The 27,396-nt window shown below is 37.6% G+C and overlaps 1 protein-coding gene across 4 annotated transcripts in view; it reads right to left on the bottom strand.

Annotated features, from left to right (window-relative positions):
• CACNA2D1 (calcium voltage-gated channel auxiliary subunit alpha2delta 1) overlaps window positions 1-27,396 on the bottom strand; it is a 521,838-nt gene that overhangs the window by 410,839 nt on the left and 83,603 nt on the right. For all 4 annotated transcript variants that reach the window (XM_060157195.1, XM_060157196.1, XM_060157198.1 and 1 more), the window contains exon 2: window positions 24,169-24,250. In XM_060157195.1, the coding sequence (XP_060013178.1) occupies window positions 24,169-24,250 (82 nt within the window). The remainder of the gene's footprint in view (window positions 1-24,168; window positions 24,251-27,396) is intronic.

Below are 27,396 nucleotides of genomic sequence, written 5' to 3'. Positions count from 1 at the left end.
TACTGCTAAAATTATCCTTTTCAAACCGTGAGGCTTTTCTCACATTTGTTTGAATTTTGACCTTGTAGGTTTTCATTCCAATTATTCAAGGCACGATAACTTAGCCATATAAAATTCCTATATTTAGTTTCATTCAGGATTCCTGCATATTACTGGATTGCCTCTGCTTTCTTCTACTGATGAGTAGATTATTGAGTCCTATTTTTAAAGACCCAGGTTATCCATGAAGTACTCCCTCCAACCCAAGGCTGCCTCTTTCATTTCAGCCTAAAATGCCATCCAGGAACATGTACTCCTGAATAGATTAATTGATTTTGGAGTACAAACAGATAAACCTCAACATCACTTTAACTGATCCAGGATATTTAGCTCTTTGCAGCAAAACGGATATAGCTAATTGGTGTGAAAGGCAGTTGTGCTTTGTACCATTAATATCTTGTCCATTTCTTTCTGAAGTCTAACCTCCTTCCTGTGGTATAGGAACTCAAATAGAATTGAGAGTTGGTAAAGATTAGTTCAGGACACACAATCTCTACTTCGCATTATATACTACAGTTAATGGCATTTATTAGTCATTATCTATGTATGCCAGACACATTACAGGTGCTATAAAGACGGAATGAATTATAAATCAGAAGAAACAATTTTAGTTCAAGTATATGTATTTTTCTCAAGTAGATACAGAATATTCTCACAAGTTCTGTTTATACTGTAATTTTTAAATGCGTAGAAAATAAAAAATAAGGTCTAGGTTGCAAATAAACTATAATAAATAAAGGAAAGGAAGCTTAAGCCTAGATCCCCAATGTAAATATCCTACCATTTACTTTTTTATGTATAAAACCACATTTGAAATGTTTCCTTTGTAATAAAAATGAATTAGAACCATATAACTGCCCCCACCAAAAGAACTGGACCTTGCTTCTGGTTTCAAAGAATGCAGTATTCTTTTTTGTTGCATGAGATACTGTGAAGGCTCTCAAAAAGTCTCCTGGTGTATGTTCAGTAAACAATTTTCAGAGTAGAAGGTTTCACGTGGATGTTTAAGATGATATATTTCCATAATTTACAGATATTTATAATTCTTTCCACCACTAAAATAAACCACATTTCTCCAATATTTAACATGTTAACATATGAATATTTTAAAGAGCCTAAAGTATCTTTTCTTTTCCTCTTCCTAGCTTTTTTTCCTTTTTAAAAATTAATTATCTGCTTTACCATTTTACCCTATGTTTTTCCTGCAAGAAAAAGAGCATGGTGGAAATAATATGAGTTTCTGGCACCAGATAGAGCTCAATTCAAATCACATGTCAACTCCTCACGCTATGTGACACTGGCTTCCATTTCTTCTACTAGAAAGAACGCAGCACATAAAGAGAATTCAAGACAGGATCTTTTTCCTCCTGACTGTATATTAATATGCTTTAATTTTTTGTATAGTTCAAACCTTCTCACTGCCACCCTTGACACTAGTTTTGACAAAAAGAATACCTGTTGCTTGTACATTCCTTCTTTCCTACAATCTTAATTAACTGGCTTTAATGTTCTTTCACTACTAAATTCACAGGCCAAGTTTTGCTGTGATGAAAACAGAGACTATGGTTTCCCTACCCTTTTCACTGAAAACTTCTTTCTAAGTCTCTTTGCTCTAAATAAGTCCATGGTTTTTCAGAATAATACATTTAAAAATTACTTCATATGTGATATCTAAAAAGTGACATCGCTCATTGATATAATCGCTTAGTAAACATACCTAAAGAAATGTTTCAGAAGTCATAATACTTAGTATTATACCATGGAATTATGCCATGAAATAATACCAATACCCCAGAGGTGTTTACTAAAAGCTAGATAGGCTTCCAAGTTTTGGATGACCTAGATGATTATATTAGCAATCACATTCAGGCAGCTACTCTGAGGTGTTTCACATACATCATTTACTCACTTTAAGAAATCTAAAAAATATCTTTAATTAACCAATTGTATTAGTGAGAACAGTAGGTTTCAGGCTTTGGAATACCAGAGTGGAGGGAGTTTAAATCCCATTTCACATCATTCAGGAGCAAACCACTGCCTAGAGCAGCAGGCCACATGATAATGTGTCATGTTTAGGTAAAGGGAGTCTGCCGTGCCACTGTAGGCCCAGGACCTTCCTTGGCTTCAGCAGGATGTAAAGAAATAGGAAAGCCCTTTAGGATGAACAAGAAAGGTAGCTGAGAATTAAGGATCAGTATTTCTGCTAGGAGACCGTCTCGGTACAGGTTCAGGGGGATCCTAATGCAGAGACAGAGATGGACAGTGGGAAGCAGAGGTCCAGCTGAAGGACGATGGTGACAATCAATCATCCAGAGCTGAGGCACCTACACAGGCTGGAGAGACTGGCCGAGCTCTTAGCAGCAATTACATTAATAACCATAGAGAGAACAGAAGAGAGCAAATACACCAGATATCTTGCCACATAAGTTTCCCCTTACACCCAGATGCCCAGGAGAAAAGTTAAGAAAATCAGAGAATACTGAAAGAGAGTTGGAACTTAGAATTTATTGAATATATAATTGACCACAAGAGGCTGTTTTAAACTGAAAGAGACTAACCTTGAAATGCTGAGACTAATTTTTTTCCCCTCCTGGGAGAGAGAATGGCAGCCCATGGTAAGTTAAGTTCCCTAAAGAGAAACAAAGTCAAATTTCTGCATATTAAACTTTAAATATGAAAATTTTGACAGCCCCTTCCCTCAGTGCTTTTACATTTACTTTCCTCCAATGGAACTTGTCCTGGACAAGCCAGCAAGACCTCTGCCATCTTTCTGAAGGACATTTCTCCTTGGACAGTCCCTGATGAAACAGGAGTTTCCTTACAAATGAGTAGCAATATTCTAATGTAAGACCTTGCCCTTGGCCCCTACCTAATTGCATCAGGGCACATCAGACCTTGAAGCAGCTAATTTCTGAATTAATGGCCTGTGAGGAGTCAGGTACAAAGGATCCATATAAACAAGGATAATATACTGAACCAATCAGATTCTCTCACCATAGGATGACAAGTTGGATGGATCAAGGGCAGAAGCAGCAACAAAAGTGAAAAGAGGAAAGGAGGAAAACAGTCTTCAGATACTATTGAGTGACATAAGTGATGGCTGTGGTAGGTAGAATAGTGACCTTCCAAAGATACTCACATCCTAATCTCTAGAACCTGTGACTATGTTGTTACATGGCAAAGGGGAATTAAGTTTGCAGAAGAAGTTTTGCTAATCAGCTGCACTTAAAGAGATTATCCTGTATTGTCCTGGTGAGTACAATGTAATCACAAAGGTCCTAAAAATGGAAGAGGAAAATGTAACCATGCAAGAGAAAACCAGAGAGATGGCAACGTGAGAAGAAATCAGCCCGTGTTGCTGGCTTTCAAGAGGGAAGAAAGGGGCCATGAGTCAAGGAAAGGACTTCTGATCTATAGCATTGTAACATAATAAATCTGTGTTATGCCAATAAATATATAGTAATTTGTCACACTAACAAGAGAAAACTAACACAGTGAGTTAGCTGTGAAGAGCCCCCAGCTGAGAGGCAAACAATACTCAGCCTTTGGGGCTGCCTTAGCTCTGGACGTTCCCTCCCACTGCCCAAACTATCTTCTAAATGCCTTTAATTCTTGCTGAAACCCAGGCTCTTCCCGAGTTCCCTTAAATGTACTACCTTTATTTTTCTTTTATGGGTAGTTCTATGATACACTCACCAAGTGATTCACTCTGCCAAAAACTAAAAATGCTAAGAAGCATTTTTTTTTCTTTTTTTTTATTATTATTTTTTTTAATTTTTATTTATTTATTTTTTTTTACACGGGCCTCTCACTGTTGTGGTCTTTCCCGCTGCGGAGCACAGGCTCCGGACGCGCAGGCTCAGCGGCCATGGCCCACGGACCCAGCCGCTCCGCGGCATGTGGGATCCTCCCAGACCAGGGCACGAACCCGTGTCCCCCGCATCGGCAGGCGGACCCTCAACCACTGCGCCACCAGGGAAGCCCCAAGAAGCATTTTTGTAAGTTGTGATTAACATTATTTATTACTACTTTGCATGTCCATTTCATTAGTCACCAGATTCACTTCACTGAAATGAAAAATGAGCTCTATCGTGAGAAATGTACAATTTCCGTTAGACTTTATGATATAATGAAATTATCTCAGGACTCCCATTATAACCTTCATAATTGTATAGGATTCTGAAAAGAAATTTTAGACAGAAGAGCTAAAAATATAAAGCATAGATGGCACACTGTACAAAAATATATATGAATTGGGTGAATAAATATGATTCCACCTCATAGTAATGAAAGGTGGGATTAAGAGAAAATGTTACAATATAACCCTCATCATCATTCTAACTTCACTATCTTTATTGGCTAAATTCATATAACTTCAATACTAATGCAGGCAGGAAAAAAGATTCACTGTCTCCTCAACTGCTTTAGATAGTCACAAAATCAATTTTACTTTTAGTTGAACTTTGCAATGTGAGATGGTTTGGTGTTTTTTTTTTTTTCTTTATTAAGTGTTCCATGGGCTTTTGAAATACATGTTCCCTAGCAACTTAGAAAGTCTTGTTTCTAAAAGATGCATTAACACAAAAGTATGATATAATTTTCTTTCTTGGTCACTTTGAAGGATGAAAGTTCCCTTAAGATTTTACGATTCAAAAGTAAAGTCTTTCTTTTAATTTATCATAAATCTCATCATCATCTAAGCTGGCCAACACAGAGAGATGTTGAGATATGGGAAGACTCCTTTATCTAAGGTAAAGAGTAACTAGTGACACTAAATCTGAATTGATATTGGAATATATTTTACCACACAAAAAAAACAAAAAAACAACACCTACCTTCCTCCTTTGAAAATTAACTGAATTTTAAAAAGTGAACTTTGCCATAAAAAATATGCAGTATTTCCTAGTTAACCCCCTAAGCTCTTCAAACTCTCTCCTCTTCCCCTTTGATTAAAAAAGTGAATAACGCACTCTCTTAAACAAAAGTCAAGTTTTAAAATGCATTAGTTCTATTATACTGTCAGTTACGTCAGCTAACACAGTTGGGTAAAAAAGGAATGCCAACACCAACTGCTGAAATATATTAATCCAATACAGTTTGCGTAAATTTATGAAGATATAAGCACTCATCTCATAAGATGAAAAGCATTATATTAATATCATTAAAAGAATCAAATTTGGGCTTCCCTGGTGGTGCAGTGGTTGAGAGTCCGCCTGCCGATGCAGGGGACACGGGTTCGTGCCCCGGTCCGGGAAGATCCCCCATGCCGCGGAGCAGCTGGGCCCGTGAGCCATGGCCGCTGAGCCTGCGCATCCGGAGCCTGTGCTCCGCAACGGGGGAGGCCACAACAGTGAGAGGCCCGCATACCGCAAAAAAAAAAAAAAAAAAAAAAGAATCAAATTTGATAGTCTACAACTTCATTTTAGGTAAATTATAGCCCCCCTCCTTTTTTTTCTTTTCCCAATAACCTAGGTTTTTTTTTGCTTTTTTTTAAAAATTGGGGTATACTTGCTTTACAATGTTGTGTTAGTTTCTGCTGTACAATGAAGTGAATCAGCTACACATACACATACATCCCTCCCTCTTGGACCTCCCTCCCCCACCATACTACCTTTGAAATTTTTATGGCTTCAGATTTCTATTTTGCTACCTTTAAGCATATGCAAAGATCATCTAACATATAAGTATCATGTTTATTATGTATTTCCTACTTCTCTTAACCACAATGTTAGTGTCAAGAGGACAGAGACTTTTGCCCATTTCGTTCACTGGTACAGTCCAGCACATAGTATAGTGCCTGGCATGCAGTGAGCACTCAGTAAATACTGATGGCATGAATGACTGAATGGACAGTGACACTGGTACTATGTCAGGCTTTTCTAGGAATGTGAATGCTTACTTTAACGAGCGCTTCCTTGTATTTTAAAATCAATATCTATTCTGAACCAAAAACAAACGAGGCTATGTAAGGACCTATGCAGTTACATAGTGAAATAAGAACACAACACCTAAATGACAATTAGATTCTAATAATAAATACACAAAATAAGGTAATGATCAATATGAGGAAGAGTATTAGACGTATAGAAAATTGTGCTGTCAGAATTCAGAGGAAATTAAATCACATGGGTTATGATAGTCCAAAACATGGTGAAAGATGGTATTACAGCCACGCTTCAAATGAAATGTGCATTAATAAGGAGAGAAAGAAATCTGAATGTGTGCAATACAAGGAATTATTGGACAATATTGAAAAGCAGGGCTTCCCTGGTGGCGCAGTGGTTGAGGGTCTGCCTGCTAATGCGGGGGACACGGGTTCGAGCCCTGGTCTGGGAGGATCCCACATGCCGCGGAGCGACTGGGCCCGTGTGCCGCGGCTACTGAGCCTGCGCGCCTGGAGCTTGTGTTCCGCAACGGGGGAGGCCGTGATAGTGGGAGGCCCGCGCACCGCGATGAAGAGTGGCCCCCACTTGCCACAACTAGAGAAAGCCCTCGCACAGAAACGAAGACCGAACACAGCAAAAATAAATAAATAAATTACTAAACTCCTACCCCCAACATCTTCTTTAAAAAAAAAAAATATATATATATATAGAAAAGCAAATTGAGATACTATTATGAAGAGCTATAAAATTCAGGATATTTTGTATTTTACTATAGAGTCAACGTCAAGCTGTTTTAGACTGACTCCTACCTCAGAACTTCCAGTGCCTACTACAGCAATTAGTACATAGGAAAAATTCAAACTATAACATAGGCTTGTTTACTACAAACATGATCCGAATACACACACACACACACACACACACACATACATATATGTACACACGTAATTATGTGCAAATACGCATAAATGCACACATACATATACAATATGTCTTGTTCTCAGATTTACAGTGCATGCTTTTCCTGTGATAGCTACATTAAACAGGCATTCTAACATCAAACGCAAGAGTTTGATAACACTTTCCCTACTTCTATTCATTCTGTTTGATATGATATAGCTTCTTAGCTGGGACAGCATCATGTTTCAAATGGGACATTATCTTGAGGATTATTTAGGAAGAATTAAGTCAGAATTGACGACCCTTCCACAGCATATACTGCTACTTGCCTTAGTTCCTAGTAACAAGAATTTGACGGTGACACCTTTGAGCAACATATTAAAAATGTAAGAAGGAACAGAACAAGTGACAACCATAAACATGCCTCTTCACTTTCTCCATATTACACATAGGAACATGTGATTATTTTTAACCAAAACTACAAGTGAAATACTAGGGGTCATTACTGGAACAGGGAAAATAACTCTAACAAAGACTAAGGTGAGCATGAAAAAGATTCACATCAAGAATTCTTCAGTTTTTAGGTTGGAGACATCTCACACATATGGTAAGTTTTAAGAGTCTCTTAGAATACTTAGAATTAAAACAAAAAAATATTAAGAATATTAAGATATGTATAAAAGCTACCTATTTGGTTTTTTGTTTGTCTTTAATTCCACAAGTAACTTATTAAACTATCTTGTTTCCCTTTGAATATCTGGAGCTGTATATGAATTATATATGTATTTTGACCAGAAAATTCATATGCAATTAAAAGTAAAAGAGATCATACCAGATTTTATTAAAATTAAATTTAAAAATAATTAACCATAAGCTGAGTGAGTGGCTTGTTTAATGTCCTTTAACCCCAAACGACCTAAATTCATTTCACTGCCAACAAAAGAATTTTAAAAAGCAGCAGTTCAATTTGCCCTTAACCATCATACCTTATTAACAAATGGCTTTTCTAAAGTAATATTGCTAGGATCAACGCTGAGATCCAATTTTTTACAACTTTGTATTCATTTAAAGAATTTCAGACATTTATTCTTACCTCAAATTCTTCAGTTTTTCTAGAGCAGTTTTGCAACCTCAGCACTATGGACATTTTCACCAGATAATTCTTTGTTCTGGGGTGACATCCTGTGCACTATGAGATGTTTAGCAGCATCCTCAGCATCTAGACACTAGATGCCAGGAGCACTCACCCCCTCTCCCTCCAGTTGTGACAATCACAAATGTTCCCAAGTATTGACAAATGTCTCCTGGGGGACAAAACTGCCCTCAGCTGAGAACCACTGCTCTAGACATAAAGACATTAATGATGTCTTCAGGAAAAAAAAGCAGCAGCTCTATGTTGCATATTGAGAGTGCGCAGTAGCAAATAATGAATGGTCTTTTATGCCATTCATCTTCGTTCTAGAGAAGAAGCCAACACTTGGCTACATCACTTATGAGTTTTTAGCTTCCCTTTCCTCTGTGCAGCTAACAGACAAGAAAAGAGCATAGCCACTACCCATCACTCTCTCTGTAATTAGTATTACCAAACCATCTGATTTCTATTTGGGGAAACAATAACCAATAATTTATCCTTCAAGTGCAAGAATAACTTAAAGTGTTAATTCTTGATTGCTAATGGAACAGATTTGTAAGGTAAAAAAAAATTTTAATAGTCTTTCAGCATTCATGCTTGGGAAACAATAGTACTTCACTTAAAAATCAGTTAATAAAATACTGAAAGTCACCCTAAGATCAGAAATCCCCTTAGAGTTTATTCCGTATCTTTGAAAATGAATGTAATTAACCACTGTCTTAAAACAATAGCTTCTTATTTAAAATCTCCAGTAGGTGGGTAAAGGGGGTCCACAGTCTCTACCAACAGTACATTCTGTAGTCAAGTAGATTTCCTTCTAATAAGAAAAAAAAAGAGTTTTCCCCCCCAAAATAATAACAATCTCAGGTTGCTGACATAACTGTGGTAACTGATTTAGTTACAACATTTCATCATGGAGGGAATAAGGCAACTCTAAATAAAACCAGAAAATATGAAATAAAAATAAATAGCTTTATTTGAAAAGTAATTATATTACCTTTATAAAATAGTTATATTACTTTTATAAAGTAATATTACTTTTACAAAAGTAATATAAATATAAAGCTACATTTTTTTAAGTACTAAGCATTTAACTTCTGCATAGCATCTATTATTGCTCTCACATTTCTTGTTACATTCCCTTTTACCCCTGTTACATTTCTATAATGAAGGGAGAGTGTTACCATTTGCCTCAGTTGACTAGCAGGTAAAGAGAAATCTAATATCATCCAGCTACTTAACAGAATTCCCTAGAGTAGAAAAGAAGATTCCCCAACACTGTTGTTGCCTCTGCATCTTGCTGATTCCCTAATCACAATCTCCAAGATTAATTATATTCCGCTTTACAGTATCTTCTTTTGTAAACAGATTAATAGATTAAACTATCTACCACCTAGAAAATGAATATTCTATTTACATAAAGATGGCATGACCACAATGTCAAAGTCAAAGCATCAGTCTGTTAATCCCATGAGTTACTAATGAAAAGCAATTCTTCACTTAAAACAGAAACCATTAATTACGGTATAGAAACCATTAATTATGTAAATACTAACTTAATTAAGAGCTCTGAATGCTCAATATTTAGACACATTTTATATTTACATCTTTGAGAGTATATTAAAATATGAAGGTATTGATTTCAACATAACTTTAACTTATGAAATCATAATAGTGAATCAAAATCCAGGAAATTCTATGAAAATACCTTTGAAGAATGATTCTACTTCAAAAATAAACTTCCAGGAAATATTAATCAATAAATTTCTTAAATATTTTTGCACATTCTAGCCTAACATGTTAGAAATCCAGACAATTTACTTTTAAGATGAAAGTCTTGGGAGGAGGAACCAAGATGGCGGAGTACAAGGACATGCTCTCACTCCCTCCTGTGAGAACACCAGAATCACAACTAGCTGCTGGACAATCATCGATAGGCAGACACGGGAACTCACCAGAAAAGATACCGCACATCCAAAGACAAAGGAGAAGCCACAATGAGATGGAAAGAGGGGCGCAATCACAGTCAAAATCAAATCCCATAACTGCTAGGTGGGTGACTCACAGACTGGAGAACACTTAGACCACAGAAGTCCACCCACTGGAATGAAGGTTCTGAGACCCACATCAGGCTTCCTGACCTGGGGGTCCGGCAACAGGAGGAGGAATTCCTAGAGAATCAGATATTGAAGCCTAGTGGGATTTGAATGCAGGACTTCGACAGGACTGGGGAAAACAGAGACTCCACTCTTGGAGGGCACACACAAAGTAGTGAGTGCATCAGGACCCAGGGGAAGGAGCAGTGACCCCAGGGGACACTGAACCAGACCTACGTGCTAATGTTGGAGGGTCTCCTGCAGAGGGGGGGGGGATGGCTGTGGCTCACCGTGAGGACAAGGACACTGGCAGCAGAAGTTCTGGAAAGTACTCCTTGGCATGAGCCCTCCCAGAGTCTGTCATTAGCCCCACCAAAGAGCCCAGGTAGGCTCCAGTGTTGTGTTGCCTCAGGCCAAACAACTAACAGAGAGGGAACACAGCCCCACCAATTAGCAGTCAAGTGGATTAAAGTTTTACTTAGCTCTGCCCACCAGAGCAACAGTCAGCTCTACGCACTATGAGTACCTCCCATCAGGAAACTTACACAAGCCTCTTAGATAGCCTCATCCACCAGAGGGCAGACAGCGGAAGCAAGAAGAACTACAATCCTGCAGCCTATGGGTCGAAAACCACATTCACAGAAAGATAGACAAGATGAAAACACAGAGGGCTATGTACCAGATGAAGGAACAAGATAAATCCCCCAAAAAACAACTAAATGAAGTGGAGGTAGGCAACCTTCCAGAAAAAAAATTCAGAATAATGGTAGTGAAGATGATCCAGGACCCTGGAAAAACAATGGAGGCAAAAATCGAGAAGATGCAAGAAATGTTTAACAAAGACCTAGAAGAATTAAAGAACAAACAAACAGAGATGAACAATACAATAACTGAAAAGAAAACTACACTAGAAGGAATCAATAGCAGAATAACTGAGGCAGAAGAACGGATAAGTGACCTGGAAGACAGAATGGTGGAATTCACTGCTATGGAACAGAATAAAGAAAAAAGAATGAAAAGAAAGGAAGACAGCCTAAGAGACCTCTGGGACAACATTAAACACAACAACATTTGGATTATAGGGGTCCCAGAAGGAGAAGAGACAGAGAAAGGACCAGAGAAAATATTTGAAGACATTATAGTTGAAAACTTCCCTAACATGGGAAAGGAAACAGCCACCCAAGTCCAGGAAGCACAGCGACTCCCATACAGGATAAACACAAGGAAAAACATGCCAAGACACATAGTAATCAACTTGGCAAAAATTAAAGACAAAGGAAAATTATTGAAAGCAGGAAGGGAAAAATGACAAATAACATACAAGGGAACTCCCATAAGGTTAACAGCTGATTTTTCAGCAGAAACTCTACAAGCCAGAACGGAGTGGCATGATATACTTAAAGTGATGAAAGGGAAGAAACTACAACCAAGATTACTCTACCTGGCAAGGATCTTATTCAGATTCCATGGAGAAATCAAAAGCTTTACAGACAAACAAAAGCTAAGAGAATACAGAACCACCAAACCAGCTCTACAACACATTCTAAAGGAACTTCTCTAAGTGCGAAACACAAGAGAAGAAAGGGACCTACAAGAACAAACCCATAACAATATGGTCCTAGGAACATACATATCAATAATAACCTTAAACGTGAATGTATTAAATGCTGCAACCAAAAGACACCGGCTTGCTGAATGGATGTAAAAACAAGACCCATATATATGCGTTCTACAAGAGACCCACTTCAAACCTAGGGACACATACAGACTGAAAGTGAGGGGATGGAAAAAGATATTCCATGCAAATGAAAATCAAAAGAAAGCTGGAGTAGCAATCCTCATATCAGATAAAATAGACTTTAAAATAAAGAATGTTACAAGAGACAAGGAAGGACACTACATAATGATCATGGGATCAATCCAAGAAGAAATATAACAATTATAAATATATATGCACCCAACATAGGAGCACCTCAATACATAAGGCGACTGCTAACATCTCTAAAAGAGGAAATCGACAGTAACACAATAATAGTGGACAACTTCAACACCTCGCACCAATGGACAGATCATCCAAAATGAAAATAAATAAGGAAACAGAAGCTTTAAATGTCACAATAAACCAGATAGATTTAATTGATATTAATAGGACATTCCATCAAAAAACAGCAGATTACACTTTCTTCTCATGTGCGCACAAATCATTCTCCAGGACAGATCACATCCTGGGTTATAAATCAAGCCTCAGTAAATTTAAGCAAATTGAAATTATACAAGAGTCTTTTCTGACCACAGCGCTATGAGATTAGAAATCAATTACAGGGGGAAAAAACGTAAAAAACACAAACACATGGAAGCTAAACAATACGTTACTAAATAACAAAGAGATCCCTGAAGAAATCAAAGGGGAAATCAAAAAATACCTAGAGACAAGTGACAATGAAAACACGACGATCCAAAACCTAAGGGACGCAACAAAAGCCGTTCTAAGAGGGAAGTTTATAGCTATACAAGCCTACCTCAAGAAACAAGAAAAATCTCAAATAAACAATCCAACCTTACACCTGAAAGAACTAGAGAAAGAAGAACAAACAAAACCCAAAGGTATCAGAAGGAAAGAAATCATAAAGATCAGAGCAGAAATAAATGAAATAGAAACAAAGAAAACAATAGCAAAGATCAATAAAACTAAAAGCTGGTTCTTTGAGAAGATAAACAAAATTGATAAACCATTAGCCAGACTCATCATGAAAAAGAGGGAGAGGACTCAAATCCATAAAATTAGAAATGAAAAAGGAGAAGTTACAAGAGACACCGCAGAAATACAAAGCATCCTAAGAGACTACTACAGGAAACTCTATGCCAACAAAATGGACAACCTGGAAGAAATGGACAAATTCTTAGAAAAGCACTACCTTTCGAGACTGAACCAGGAAGAAATAGAAAATATGAACAAACCAATCACAAGTAATGAAATTGAAACTGTGATTTAAAATCTTCCAACAAACAAAAGTCCAGGACCAGACGGCTTCAAAGGTGAATTCTATCAAACATTTAGAAAAAAGCTAAAAACCATCCTTCTCAAACTCTTTCAAAAAACTGCAGAGAAAGGAACACTCCCAAACTCATTCTATGAGGCCACCATCACCCTGATAGCAAAACAGGACAAAGATACTACAAAAAAAGAAAATTACAGACCAATATCATTGATGAACATAGATGCAAAAATCCTCACAAAATACTAGCAAACAGAATCCAACAACACATTAAAAGGATCATACACCATGATCAAGTGGGATTTATCCCAGGGATGCAAGGACTCTTCAATATATGCAAATCAATCAATGTGATACACCATATTAACAAATTGAAGAATAAAAACCATATGATCATCTCAATAGATGCAGAAAAAGCTTTTGACAAAAGTCACCACCCATTTATGATAAAAACTCTCCAGAAAGTAGACATAGAGGGAACCTACCTCAACATAATAAAGGCCATATAAGACAAACCCAGAGCAAACATCATTCTCAATGGTGAAAAACTGAAAGCATTTCCTCTAAGATCAGGAACAAGAAAAGGATGTCCACTCTCACCACTATTATTCAACATAGTTTTGAAATTCCTAGCCATGGCAATCAGAGAATAAAAAGAAATAAAAGGAAAACAAATTGGAAAGAAGAAGTAAAACTGTCACTGTTTGCAGATGACATGATACCATACATAGAGGATCCTAAAAATGCCAACAGAAAACTACTAGAGCTAATCAATGAATTTCGTAAAGTTGCGGGGTACAAAATTAATGCACAGAAATCTCTTGCGTTCCTATACGCTAATGATGAAAAATCTGAAAGAGAAATTATGGAAACACTCCCATTTACCATTGCAACAAAAAGAATAAAATACCTAGGAATAAACCTACCTAGGGAGACAAAAGACCTGAATGCAGAAAACTATAAGACACTGATGAAAGAAATTAAAGACGATACCAACAGATGGAGAGATACACCATGTTCTTGAATTAGAAGAATCACCATTGTGAAAATGACCATATTACCCAAAGCAATTTACAGATTCAATGCAATCCCTATCAAATTACCAATGGCATTTTTTATGGAACTAGAACAAATCATCTTAAAATTTGTATGGAGACACAAAAGACCCAGAATAGCCAAAGCAGTCTTAAGGGAAAAAAACGGAGCTGGAGGAATCAGACTCCCTGACTTCAGACTATACTGCAAAGCTACAGTAATCAAAACACTATGGTACTGGCACAAAAACAGAAACATAGATCAATGGAACAAAATAGAAAGCCCAGAGATAAACCCACGCACCTACGGTAAACTAATCTATGACAAAGGAGGCAAAGATATATAATGGAGAAAAGACAGTCTCTTCAATAAGTGGTGCTGGGAAAACTGGACAGCTACATGTAAAAGAATGAAATTAGAACACTCCCTAACACCATACACAAAAATAAACTCAAAATGGATTTGAGACCTAAATGTAAGACCAGACACTATAAAACTGTTAGAGGAAAACATAGGAAGAACACTCTCTGACATAAATCACAGCAAGATCTTTTTTGATCCACCTCCTAGAGTAATGTAAATAAAAAAATAATAAACAAATGGGACCTAATGAAACATAAAAGCTTTTGCACAGCAAAGGAAACCATAAACAGAACGAAAAGACAACCCTCAGAATGGGAGAAAATATATGCCAACGAATCAACGGACAAAGAATTAATCTCCAAAATATATAAACAGCTCATGCAGCTCAATATTAAAGAAACAAACAACCCAATCCAAAAATGGGCAGAAGACCTAAATAGACATTTCTCCAAAGAAGACATACAGATGGCCAAGAGGCACATGAAAAGCTGCTCAACATCACTAATTATTAGAGAAATGCAAATCAAAACTACAATGAGGGCTTCCCTGGTGGCGCAGTGATTGAGAGTCCGCCTGCCGATGCAGGGGACGCAGTTTCGTGCCCCAGTCCGGGAGGATCCCACATGTTGCGGAGCGGCTGGGCCTGTGGGCCGTGGCCACTGGGCCTGCACGTCCAGAGCCTGTGCTCCTTGACGGGAGAGGCCACAGTGGTGAAAGGCCTGTGTACTGCAAAAAAAAAAAAACTACAATGTGGTATCACCTCACACCAGTTAGAAAGGGCATCATCAGAAAATCTACAAACAACAAATGCTGGAGAGGGTGTGGAGAAAAGGGAACCCTCTTGCACTGTTGCTGGGAATGTAAATTGATACAGCCACTATGGAGAACAATATGGAGGTTCCTTAAGAAACTAAAAATAGAATTACCATATGACCCAGCAATCCCACTACTGGGCATATACCCAGGGAAAACCATAATTCAAAAAGATGCATGCACCACTATGTTCATTGCAGCACTATTTACAGTAGCCAGGTCATGGAAGCAACCTAAATGCCCATCGACAGATGAATGGATAAAGAAGTTGTGGTACATATATACAGTGGAATATTACCCAGCCATAAAAAGGAACGAAATTGAGTCATTTGTTGAGACGTGGATGGATCTAGAGACTGTCATACAAAGCGAAGTATGTCAGAAAGAGAAAAACAAATATCGTATATTAACGCATGTATGTGGAACCTAGAAAAATGGTACAGATGAACCGGTTTGCAGGGCAGAAGTTGAGACACAGATGTAGAGAACAAACGTATGGACACCAAGGGGGGAGAGCCGCGGGGCGGGGTGGGGATGGTGGTGTGATGAATTGGGCGATTGGGACTGACATGTATACACTGACGTGTATAAAATTGATGACTAATAAGAACCTGCTGTGTAAAAAAAAAATAAAATAAAATTCAAACATTAAAAAAACTAAAATAAAAAAGATGAAAGTCTTATAATAACAAGGTGACAAGCATCATTTCAACTCTCTTAGGTAACAAGAGGGATACAATAGTCTCTGTTAAAAAAAAGTTTGGATTTCCCTAACATCCTTCATTATAAGAAGACACAGCACATTAAAATTGAAATAGAAGGGGAAGTATGGACCAATGTCAGATAACGTGGGTGAGATTTCAAAATGCATATATTGTTAACACTGGAAGAACAGCCATTGTACCTTACAGGGACATAAGAGGAATCTGGGAGACTTACAAAACATCAAACAAGGCTGTAAGAAACACCTGACATTATACATTGGGGGGAAAGTCACAGGAAAGAAAATGTAGCCTGTAATTTGTGTGATGTCCAAAAAGGCTGCAAATGTCTCTGCATTCAGCCATGGGGAGCAGAAGATACAGAGCAAGTTAGGCCTTTCCTGTCCCTGGGCCTCAGGGCTACGACGAGGGTAAGGCAAGTGAGGTAGCGAGAGCACAAAATTTTAGGAGCCCCTAACTCACTCTAAGGGTCGTGCAAGTTCATGACCCTCAGAATAAGTGCACCTCCTTAAATTCTTCACCTTCAGTGTATCATGTGCCTCACCTCAGTCCAGGTTCTGCTAGTCCCCTGTCCCCACCTGTCCCCTGCCAGGAATAAGAGACCTATTTGGAATGAGGAGAAACTCTACCTCTTCCCAAAATACGGTCTTCACATCTGCTTCCTAATACCAAATATGTTCTGCTCCAGGGCTCAAAGAGTAAGCAAAGACTTAAATAACCAAGTGGAAATGATAACTATCAATCCCTTCCTTTTGTAATAAAAAAGAGTCTACAAGAAAGTCTTGGATTCCTAAAGGGAAAGGCGGAAGTGTGAATAAAATAGCACACAAAGGAGACAACTAACCTCCCGGATGATTGTAATTTGCTTCCACAGTTGTGGTTTGCTTTCCCCAGGGCAGAGTCAATCAAGTGCAGCAACTGAGGATTTCTGACATATTTGCAAAGTTCTATTTCCTTTTAATATAACTTTTTGCAGATTCAGCAAGGCATTTTATAGAAAAAATAAAGAGCAGTTTCTATTCATCAAGTTATTTTTAGAAAACTTTTGCATAAAGCAAATTCTTATTGTTATAGAAACCATTAATTTAGAATACCTGGTCATTTAGATACTGGTTGAAATTTTGGTATAACTTTATCATGAAATAATTTATTAATGTATTAAAGGAAAAATGGTTGCTATGAACTTAACCTTGTTTCCAAAAATATTAAGACCACTTTAATTTCTAAAATGTCATCTGTTTATTAACATATGATTATCATCCTCTCCACTTGCCAGCACAATAGCTGAAAAAGTTTGTGTGTGTGTGTGTGTGTGTCTCAAAGTAATAAAATGCCTCCACTTTACTGAAAGAAATTGGAGAAGACATAAACAAATGGAAAAACATCCTGTGTTCATGGAACGGGAGAATTAATATTGTTAAAATGTCCATACTAACCAAAGCCATCTTTAGATTCAAGACAATTGCCATCAAAATACCAAACGCATTCTTTACAGAAGTAATAGAAATAATCCTAAAATGTGTTTGGAACCACAAAAGACCCCAAATAGCCAAATCAATCCTGAGAACAAAGAACAAAACTGGAAGTATCACACTTGCTGCTTTCAAACTATACTACAAAGCCATGGTAATGAAAAACAGTATGGTACTGGCACAAAAATAAACACATAGACCACTGTAACAGAACAGACAGCCCAGAATTAAATCCCAGTACATACGATCAACTAATATTCAACAAGAGAGCCAAGAACACCCAAGGGGGAAAGGTTAGTCTCTTCAATCAATGATGCTGGGAAAACTGAAAAAAACACATGCAGGACAGTGAAACTGGACCTCTATCTCACACCATTCACAAAAATTAACTCGAAATGGAACAAAGACTTAAACTAAGACCTGATACCATAAAAATCCTAGAAAACATAGGCAAAAGGCTCACTGATATTGGTCTTGGCAATGATTCTTTGGGCACAGCGCCAAAAGCACAAACAACAAAAGCAAAAATCATCAAATGGGACTACATCAAATTCAAAAGCTTCTGCACAGCAACCACAAAAAAAACAATTAAAATGAAAAGGTAGCCTACAGCATGGGAGAAAAATTGGCAAACTAAATATCAGAAAGGGGTTAGTTTTTAAATATATTTTGCATATTAACATAACAAGAATAACAAAAATAATCCAATGGAAGAAAAGGGCAGAAGAGAAATTTTTTCCAAAGAGGTCATCAAAATGAGCAACAGGCACATGATAAGATGCTCAACCTTACTAATCATCAGGAAAATGCAAATAAAAATCACAACAAGCTATCACCTCACACCTGTTAGAATGGCTATCATCAAGAGACAACAAGTGCTGGCACGTACTGGTGAAAAAGTAATCCTTACACAGTATTGGTGGGAAGTAAATTAGTCCAAAAACTATGGAAAATAATATGGAGGTTCCTCAAAAACTTAAAAGTAGACCTACCATATGATCCAGCAATTCTGCTTCTGGGGATATACCCAAAGGAAAGAAAATAGGAGTCTGAGGAGACATATGTACCTTCATGTTTATTTGCAGCACTATTCACAATAGCCAAGAAATGAAAACAACCCAAATGCCCATCAGTGGATGAATGAATAAAAAGATGTAGTATAGGGCTTCCCTGGTGGCACAGTGCTTGAGAGTCCGCCTGCCGATGCAGGGGACACGGGTTCGTGCCCTGGTCCGGGAAGATCCCACATGCCGCGGAGTGGCTGGGCCCGTGAGCCATGGCCGCTGAGCCTGCGCGTCCGGAGCCTGTGCTCCGCAGCGGGAGAGGCCACAACAGTGAGAGGCCCGCGTACCGCAAAAAAAAAAAAAAAAAAAAATGTAGTATATATATATACAATAAAATATTATTCAACCATGAGAAAGAAGAATATTCTGCCATTTTCAACAACATGGATGGACCTTGAGCACATTACATTAAGTGAGATAAGCCAGACAGAGAAAGAAAAGTACTGTACGATATCACTTATGTGTGGAATCTAAAAAAATCAAACGTGTAAAAAAACAACAGCAACAACAACAGAGTAAAGCAGAGGTTACCAGGGGAGAGGGGACAGTGGGATAAAACTAACAGCGTTTAAGGGTACAAACTTGTAACAAATACTAAAATAGTGATACGGATTTAATGTATGGTTTACTGAACACAGACGATAATACTGTACTGTAAGTATGTAATGTGATAAATATCATTACAATGGCCACCATATTAAAAAATATAAATGTATCAAAGTAACATGATGTGCAACTTAAATTTACATGATGTCAAATTTTATTCAATAAAATATATATATTTTATTATATAAATATATATATATTTATATATATATAAACAAAAGTAATACAATGTCTCCAAAAATTTCTATAATTCAAATTGTTTAAAAATACATATATGTTTCATAATCTGGGGGTCTTTTTTTCTTGATCTATGATTTTATTCTTGATTATGTTTAAATATACATATATACCTTGCATTTTCTATTAACGTGTCTTTAATACATTTTTAGATATAGCTCTTCAAAAAATAGTACCTATCAGTGGAAGACTAGTTGTCCTCCACTCTTTGTTCTGCCCTCTTCCACTGTGAGAGAGTAGGCGTATCATTACCCAGCTAAAGACTCCATTTCTCTGACTCCTTTCCAGTTAAGATGTGGCCATGAGAATAAGTTCTGACCACTAGAATGGGCGCAAGATGTCTTACCCTTACAGGGACTGTGTACCTGCTCTTCTAGTCTCTCTCCCTTTGCATGATGGCTAGGAAATAAGGGCAACTGAAAGGATCACCTTGGACCCAGGAAGGAAGCCATATGCTGAGGATGGCAGAGCCACTCTGCTGACTCTAGACTGCACACCTCTAGATTGTCATATGAGAGAAAAATACACGGTTATCTTACGTCTTTGTTACATTGGTTCCGCCTGTACCTCCAACTAATATAATACTATACCCTCAATTAATATAACAAATGAATGACATTTGTTGAGTTCTGATTATAGGTCAATAAATATTTTACATGGATTATGTCAACTATGTCAGCAACACCATGAGGTTAATAAATAAACATCTTGGCTAGATCACAAAGCTATCAACTGTAAGAACTACAGGTATAATAGTCTTTAAGATTTTTTTAAAGGATATGCTATAACATTCTATAAAAAATAATAAGTGTATTTTCTTCAGTTAGAAGACCATGAAGACAAAAATCAGGAAAAACTTCCTGTACAATTCGCAGCAATTCTTTCAACGGATATACACACAAAACCATTTCTGTGCACATCAACAATAATGGAAGTTTTTAAATTCTGCATGTAAATTTACATCTTAGAATTTCCTTCTACATTTTTCTTTTTTAAAGAAACTCAAATGGAAATGTTCATGAGTAAATACTTGGTGGCAGAGCTTTCACTTCTTCTTTATATCTTTTATAAAAAGAGCAGTAGCATAACCAGATATATTAACCTTGTACCGAACTGAAGATCTGTTCACCTTCTCAAAATACAAGTGGTAATATAAAAAGGTAAAATATTAACATATATTCTAAAGCATAACAAGACTCTTTTCATTGTTGGAGTTATATCCCATTTAGTAGTTGTACACCCTAGAACAAAAATTTAACCTTGCAAATAATTTCTTCCTGCATGTTAAAGATGATGATATTCACTTCACAAGGTTATCCTGAGGATTAATAAGATAATGGATGTAAAGGGCTTAGGACAGTGCTTGAACACTTGAACTAATTTAGAAAAAAAAAAAAGTAGTCCTCAGTTGTATTTAAAAGGTTCTAATATATTAAGTACTATACTAAGAAAAAGCATAATGCATTATCTCTTTCTCCTAATTTTATTTTTTCTTTCAATTTTTTAAATAAATTTATTTATTTGTTTGTTTGTTTATTTATTTTTGGCCTCCTTGGGTCTTCGCTGTTGCAAGCGGGCTTTCTTTAGTTGGGGTGAGCGGGGGCTACTCTTCGTTACGGTGCACAGGTTTCTCATTGCGGTGGCCTCTCGTTGCAGAGCCTGGGCTCTAGGCGTGGGGGCTTCAGTAGTTGTGGCACGCGGACTCAATAGTTGTGGCTCGTGGGCTCTAGAGCTCAGGCTCAGTAGTTGTGGTGCACAGGCTTAGCTGCCCCGCGGCATGTGGGATCTTCCTGGACCAGGGCTCGAACCCGTGTCCCCTGCATTGGCAGGCAGATTCTTAACCACTGTGCCACCAGAGAAGCCCCTCTTTCCTCAATTATTTAATCTACTTTGTGGATGATCATATGCAATTGAAGGACGTGTATTCTCCCAATACGTGATTAGAAATGGAAAAATCCAATAAAAGATATCTTAAAACTTGAATGTATCAGGGCTAACAGTACTACATAAGCCTATTCATTCCTGATCTTTAACAGAAGTTAATCAGGTACTGGGCAAAATCTCTAATTTTTAAAGTTAAGGTACTGCTTTTATTCAATACTATTTATCAGACTTCCCTGGGCTAATATTTTATGATGCCCAAAGTAATTTTCATAAAATTGCAAAGATGTCCAATTTTAGCTATGTTCCCTCATTGCAGCTGAGCCCGCAGGTAAAAAGCAAGATGTGCCCTGTGATGCCAGTAAAACCTACATTCAATAATTTGGGAATCATCATTTTTTAAATAGTGAATTTCAACCCCAAACCTGCTAAATTCCTCTATTTTTTGAACTTTTGATCCTCACCATGCATCTAACACCCTTAGTCTCAACACAAATTTCACTCTCAACTCTGGCGTCCTTCAGCTAGTCTGCACTTTAAGTTCCTGTGGCCAAAAAGAAATGCACCACTGGGACTTCCCTGGTGGTGCAGTGGTTAAGAATCCTCCTGCTAATGCAGGGGACATGGGTTTGTTCCCGGCTCCAGGAAGATCCCGCATGCCGTGGAGGAACTAGGCCCGTGCACCACAACTATTAAGCCCGTGCACCACAACTACTGAGTCTGCGCTCCACAACTACTGGACCCACATGCTGCAACTACTGAAACCTGTGCGCTCTATGGCCCGTGTGCCACAACTACTGAGCCCGTGTGCTGCAACTACTGAAGTCCGCGGGCCTAGAGCCCATGCTTTGCAACAAGAGAAGCCACCGCAATGAGAAGCCCACGCACCACAACGAAGAGTAGCCCCCACTCACCACAACTAGAGAAAGCCTGCACAGCAATGAAGACCCAATGCAGCCAAAAAAAAAATTTTTAATTAAAAAAAAAAAGAAATGCACCTCTTTTGCCCCCATCATGGACCACCTTCTCTCTGGGCAAAAGGAAAGAGGCATATGGACACATTTATCTATCTTCTTGTCCCCTAATACTTAAATTCTTCTTCCAACAGTAAATTCCTCTTTCCCTCCCTTGTTACATACATATAATTCTTTTATTTGTATTTTTTCTATCACTGTAATGAGGTACAATGCCTCATAAAAGCAGTATTGTGGGAATTTTCTTCCATCCTGTCCATTCTATTTTGTTATCCTAATTTACACAAGGCCATTTACTCATGCATCAATATTTACGCTCTTCTTAGTCATCTACAACTCATAAAGCATAATGGACATCAGGTGAGACTTTTTTTCTTAAGGATTCATTGAAAAAAGCAGATTTGGCAAGAAAGGGTTCACATATTAACACCAAAAGTAAAAAAAGGTCAGCCAAGAAAGTGGTTTTTGAGGCTGATAAAACACTGAGGAGTAAAGAAGAGCTCCCAAAAGCAGTTTACTTTTAATTTCAATCTGTCAATAAAAAGAGTTTCATAACTTTTAACCAGAATCTGTCAGTTCTCTTTTCTTTTTTTCTCATTCCACAAATGCCATCACTTTCATAGAGGCTTACTTATTACCCTACACACTTTCATATTCTAATTTATTTTCACACAGTGAATCATTGCAGATCCCAAACATCAGCTAACAGTAGCCTTCAGGCATCTTTGCACCTTCAAAAATGGAGATTTTGATTACTAGCATGTCAGTTCTCTGAGGAGAGGAACTGTGTCTCTGTCAACCCCTGATAGCCTGCACAGTGCCTGGGACATGCTGTGTGCTCAATAACTGTTCATTAGAATTAATTCGATCATTGTTATTCACAAAGAACACTTTTCATTTCAAAATATATTCCTCATGTCATCTCATAAATATTGAAATTTACTCAACATATGCTCGGTTTGAAACCTATAATTGTGTTATGAAGAGATTCTGGAATAATATTTTGAAGTATATGCTTAGTAAGGTTTCTTTATGAATTCCTATTAATACACAGGGTAAACATTCATTCTAGTTTCTCCCAGAGAGGAATATTCACATATAAATATTCATATAATAAATATTCACAGATCATACATGAAACCACTTTTATACCATTTCACCTCATTGATCCACCACATTTTTGGAAAACAAAACACCTCACTGCATCACTAACACCACAAGATGAAGGTACTTTGAAATTGTTAGATTACTTACACTGAAATGAAAGCAGTGAGACTAAAGAAATGATGCTTAAAATTTAATAAACCTTACGGAAGCTATACATGTACATGCTCTTACCCAAGGAAAACGATCTATTTAAGATGTTACACAAATATTTACATGTTGCTATTATTATCAAAAATCATTTTCGAGTGACATTCATACTCATTTCATAAATCATAAGAAAAACAATCTTTTATAGTGTCTCCTTTCCTTGCACAAAAGTCTGTACGACCCATCTCAGTGATTCACTCTAGCCTCTAGGCATGGCTATAAACACTGTAAACCGCTTTTGAAAATAAAATCTACCCTCAAAGAATGAAGATATGTTCCCACTGAGGATATTCAAAAGAATCCCTCACAGGGCTTAAAGTCACCACTATACAAAAGATCCTAATATCCTCTGAAGATGGGAGGAAACAGGACACCCCAATTTCAATTTTAGGGATGACTATACATCATATGAACTCATGTAAGGGAAGGCTGTATATAAACTGTAAAGTGCAGTGAGAACACCTCACTAATTATTAGGGATGGCAGTAACTGGCAGCACCAAAAGTCCCTCTCAGAATTTCACTATCAGATTCACATGAAAAATTGTCCTATTTATAATATAGAAAGACAGTTTCTTAGAGGAAAGAACTGCATGCAAATTAAAGAAATGATTAGTAAGTTTGGGGAGACTTTACTCACATCAACAAGCTGATTGACTCCACTTGCAGTTTTTGCCAGGGTGACAAGGTCTTCCTGCATCTTATCCACCCATGACTTGATGCTGCAGAAATCAGAGAAGAGAATGTTCTATCAGATCTCTCACAAAGTAAGGCCACAGACTGACATTCTATATGCAAAGATTATCCGCAGGTAATTCATTAAATTACCTTTAAGTCTTTCTCCTCCTTCCTAGCTCCTACTATACCTACCCACCCCCCCAGCCCACTTTTAAGTGACAGAACCAATGAACCTTTAGGGGTCAACCTCTTAGGATGCTAAAATATCCCCAACTCAAAAAGAGAAAAATGACAAATGAGGGTAAACGTTTGCTTAATTTTTACGAAAATTCCATTAAAAACAAGTTACTGAATGGAGTATTCTAAACTAAACTTTACCCTTTAGTTTACAAGCCTTCGTAATATAATACTACGGGTGTGCTAAATGTAGACTATTTGAAAACTGCCAGAAAATGACAAATATTTTTAAATTTCTTATAATTCCAATACCCAAGGATAATCACTTAACATTTTGATGTATTCCCTTCAAGTCTTTTAAAATTCTTTCACAAGGTCAAGCACATATTATGTAAAATTCACATATCTTTTTTTCCATCAGTCACATGATAAATACCCTTCCATGTCATTACAGATATTTTATAAACACTGTACTTTAATGGCCACTTAATATTCCCTTATCTCTAAATCCCATAATATACTTGACCATCGTCCTTTTTTAAAAGATAACTAGAATGCCATCAGCTTTGACTGCTAAAAATTTCACTGCAACAAATATCTCAGTACACATTAAGCTTAAAAGTATTTCATTTCCTTAGCTAGACTCTTAGATTTGGAATTACTGGATCAAGGCTTAAGTTTTAAAGAAATGGATTTGAGAATTAAAATTATGATTGAAGTTTCCAGTTCAAATCCTTTTCATGTAAAGGTGAGCCTTGAACAATGTGGGGGGTTAGGAGTGCAAAGCCCCAGGCAGCTGAAAATCCGCAAATAACTTTACAGTCAGCCCTCCACATCCGCGGTTTGGCATCCACAGACTAAACCAATGATGGATCATGTAGTACTGTACATTAACTGGAAAACAATCTACTATAAATAGACTCACAAAGTTTAAACCCATGTTGTTCAACGGACAACTGTATATACTTTAATGTAATGGAGATCTTAAAATACAAGCTATGGATGTCAGAACATTTTAGAAAATTCTAAACTGATGGTCTATCTTATTTTTCCTGTCATTAGAGATTACCAAATACCACACAATTTTCCCCATTCTAATAAATTAAATTTAATTTGCAATCCCTTCATATATTTCATTTATTCATCCTCATGTTTCAAAAAGACCTAAAGTGTGTGTTCTTTTCTGTCCATGCAAATATAAGAAAACACTAATAAGAATGATAGGAAATGATTTGTATTTGAATTTGAACTTCTCTCTACATATATATGGTATGTGTATCTATCATTGCTTATTTATTCTGTTTTTTGGATTTTATAAATACTAAATGTTTTCCCTCTTTTTTCTTTATTGACATTGTGATTTATTTAGTTTCAGTATACTGCAGTAGCATACAAATAATTTATACATTTAAAAGGTAACTCTTAGGGGCTTCCCTGGTGGCGCAGTGGTTGAGAGTCCGCCTGCCGATGCAGGGGACATGGGTTCGTGCCCCGGTCCGGGATGATCCCGCATGCCGCGGAGCGGCTAGGCTCGTGAGCCGTGGAGGCTGAGCCTGCGCGTCCGGAGCCTGTGCTCCGCAACGGGATAGACCACAACAGTGAGAGGCCCGCGTACCGCAAAATAAGAAAAAAAAAAAAAAAAGTAACTCTTAGATATGTTCATTTGACAGTGAACATAAACTCTCAAATGAACATATCTACAATATAGAAACAGACTCAAAGGCATAGAGAACAGACTTGTGGCTGCCAAGGGGGAGTGGAGGTGGGGGGAGAGAAGGATTGGAAGTTTGGGATTAGCAGGTGCAAACTATTATACTATACAGGATGGATAGACAGCGAGGTCCTACTGTATAGCACAGGGAACTATATTCAGTGTCCTGTGATAAACCATAATGTAAAAGAATATGAAAAAGGATATATATACCCGAGTCACCTCACTGTACGGCAGAAATTAACACAACATTGTAAATCAACTATACTTCAATAAAAAAAATTTTTTAAACAGGTAACTCTTCTGTCATAAGAGAGCAAGCTGTAATTCAAGGACTGAAGCCGGTTTCCCCACCGCAGCGCTGGCTCTATCCAGTGAGCATTCACCCTGAACTGAGCCCCCTGGATCCCGTCTGTCAGCCTTTTCTTTTTTTTTTTTTTGCGGTACGCAGGCCTCTCACTGTTGTGGCCTCTCCCGTTGCGGAGCACAGGCTCCGGACGCGCAGGCCCAGCGGCCATGGCCCACGGGCCCAGCCACTCCGCGGCATGTGGGATATTCCCGTACCGGGACACAAACCCGTGTCCCCTGCATCGGCAGGCGGACTCTCAACCACTGCGCCACCAGGGAAGCCCCCTATACTATGTTCTTAACAGCTTGTCAGTGGGACAGAGAAGACTGGTCTCAGTGATAGGCCCACGTACCACAAAAAAAAAAAAAAAAAAAAAAAAAAAAAACACATAGTATAGGAACAAAGATTATTTTTTATAGACATGAGGTATTACCTGGTTTTCCTAAAATACATAAGCACTCTGCCTTTCAAACCTGGAATTAGAAGATTATAATGGCTAGGAAATAAGCGAAGATCTCACTGATCATGAAAGGGAAAAATTACATAAGGGAAAATATTCATATGGGCAAATTCTCTATCAGTCTTTCTCTTTCTAGGTAAATTGTCAACCACATATGCATAATCACTAAGCACTATTTTATTAAATGTCTCCAGAAGGCACTATAATATTTTGGAGAAAGTTACAGAGGATATATAGTCTTTTCAGATAATAAGAAATGAACATAGCACTCCATGAGGAAGAATTTGTTGTTTCTTCTTTGTCAGCCCACTCAACAAGAACTAGTATCTGCTGGAGAAGATACTAAAAGCTGGCAGGGCAGAAACGAAAGATATATGCGTTACAGTTTGGTTAGGCTTAAAACTGGGTCTGACAGGAAAGAGGCAGAAGAGAACAAGAATAAGGTGGTGTAGGGGAGGAAAAAGTATCTTTTCTTCTACCTTTCTAAATTCTT

Source organism: Lagenorhynchus albirostris, chromosome 8, assembly GCF_949774975.1.
Source record: "Lagenorhynchus albirostris chromosome 8, mLagAlb1.1, whole genome shotgun sequence".
Taxonomy (NCBI): domain Eukaryota; kingdom Metazoa; phylum Chordata; class Mammalia; order Artiodactyla; family Delphinidae; genus Lagenorhynchus; species Lagenorhynchus albirostris.
The sequence above is the reverse complement of the archived record's forward strand: the minus strand, read 5'-3'. Positions and strand labels throughout refer to the sequence as shown.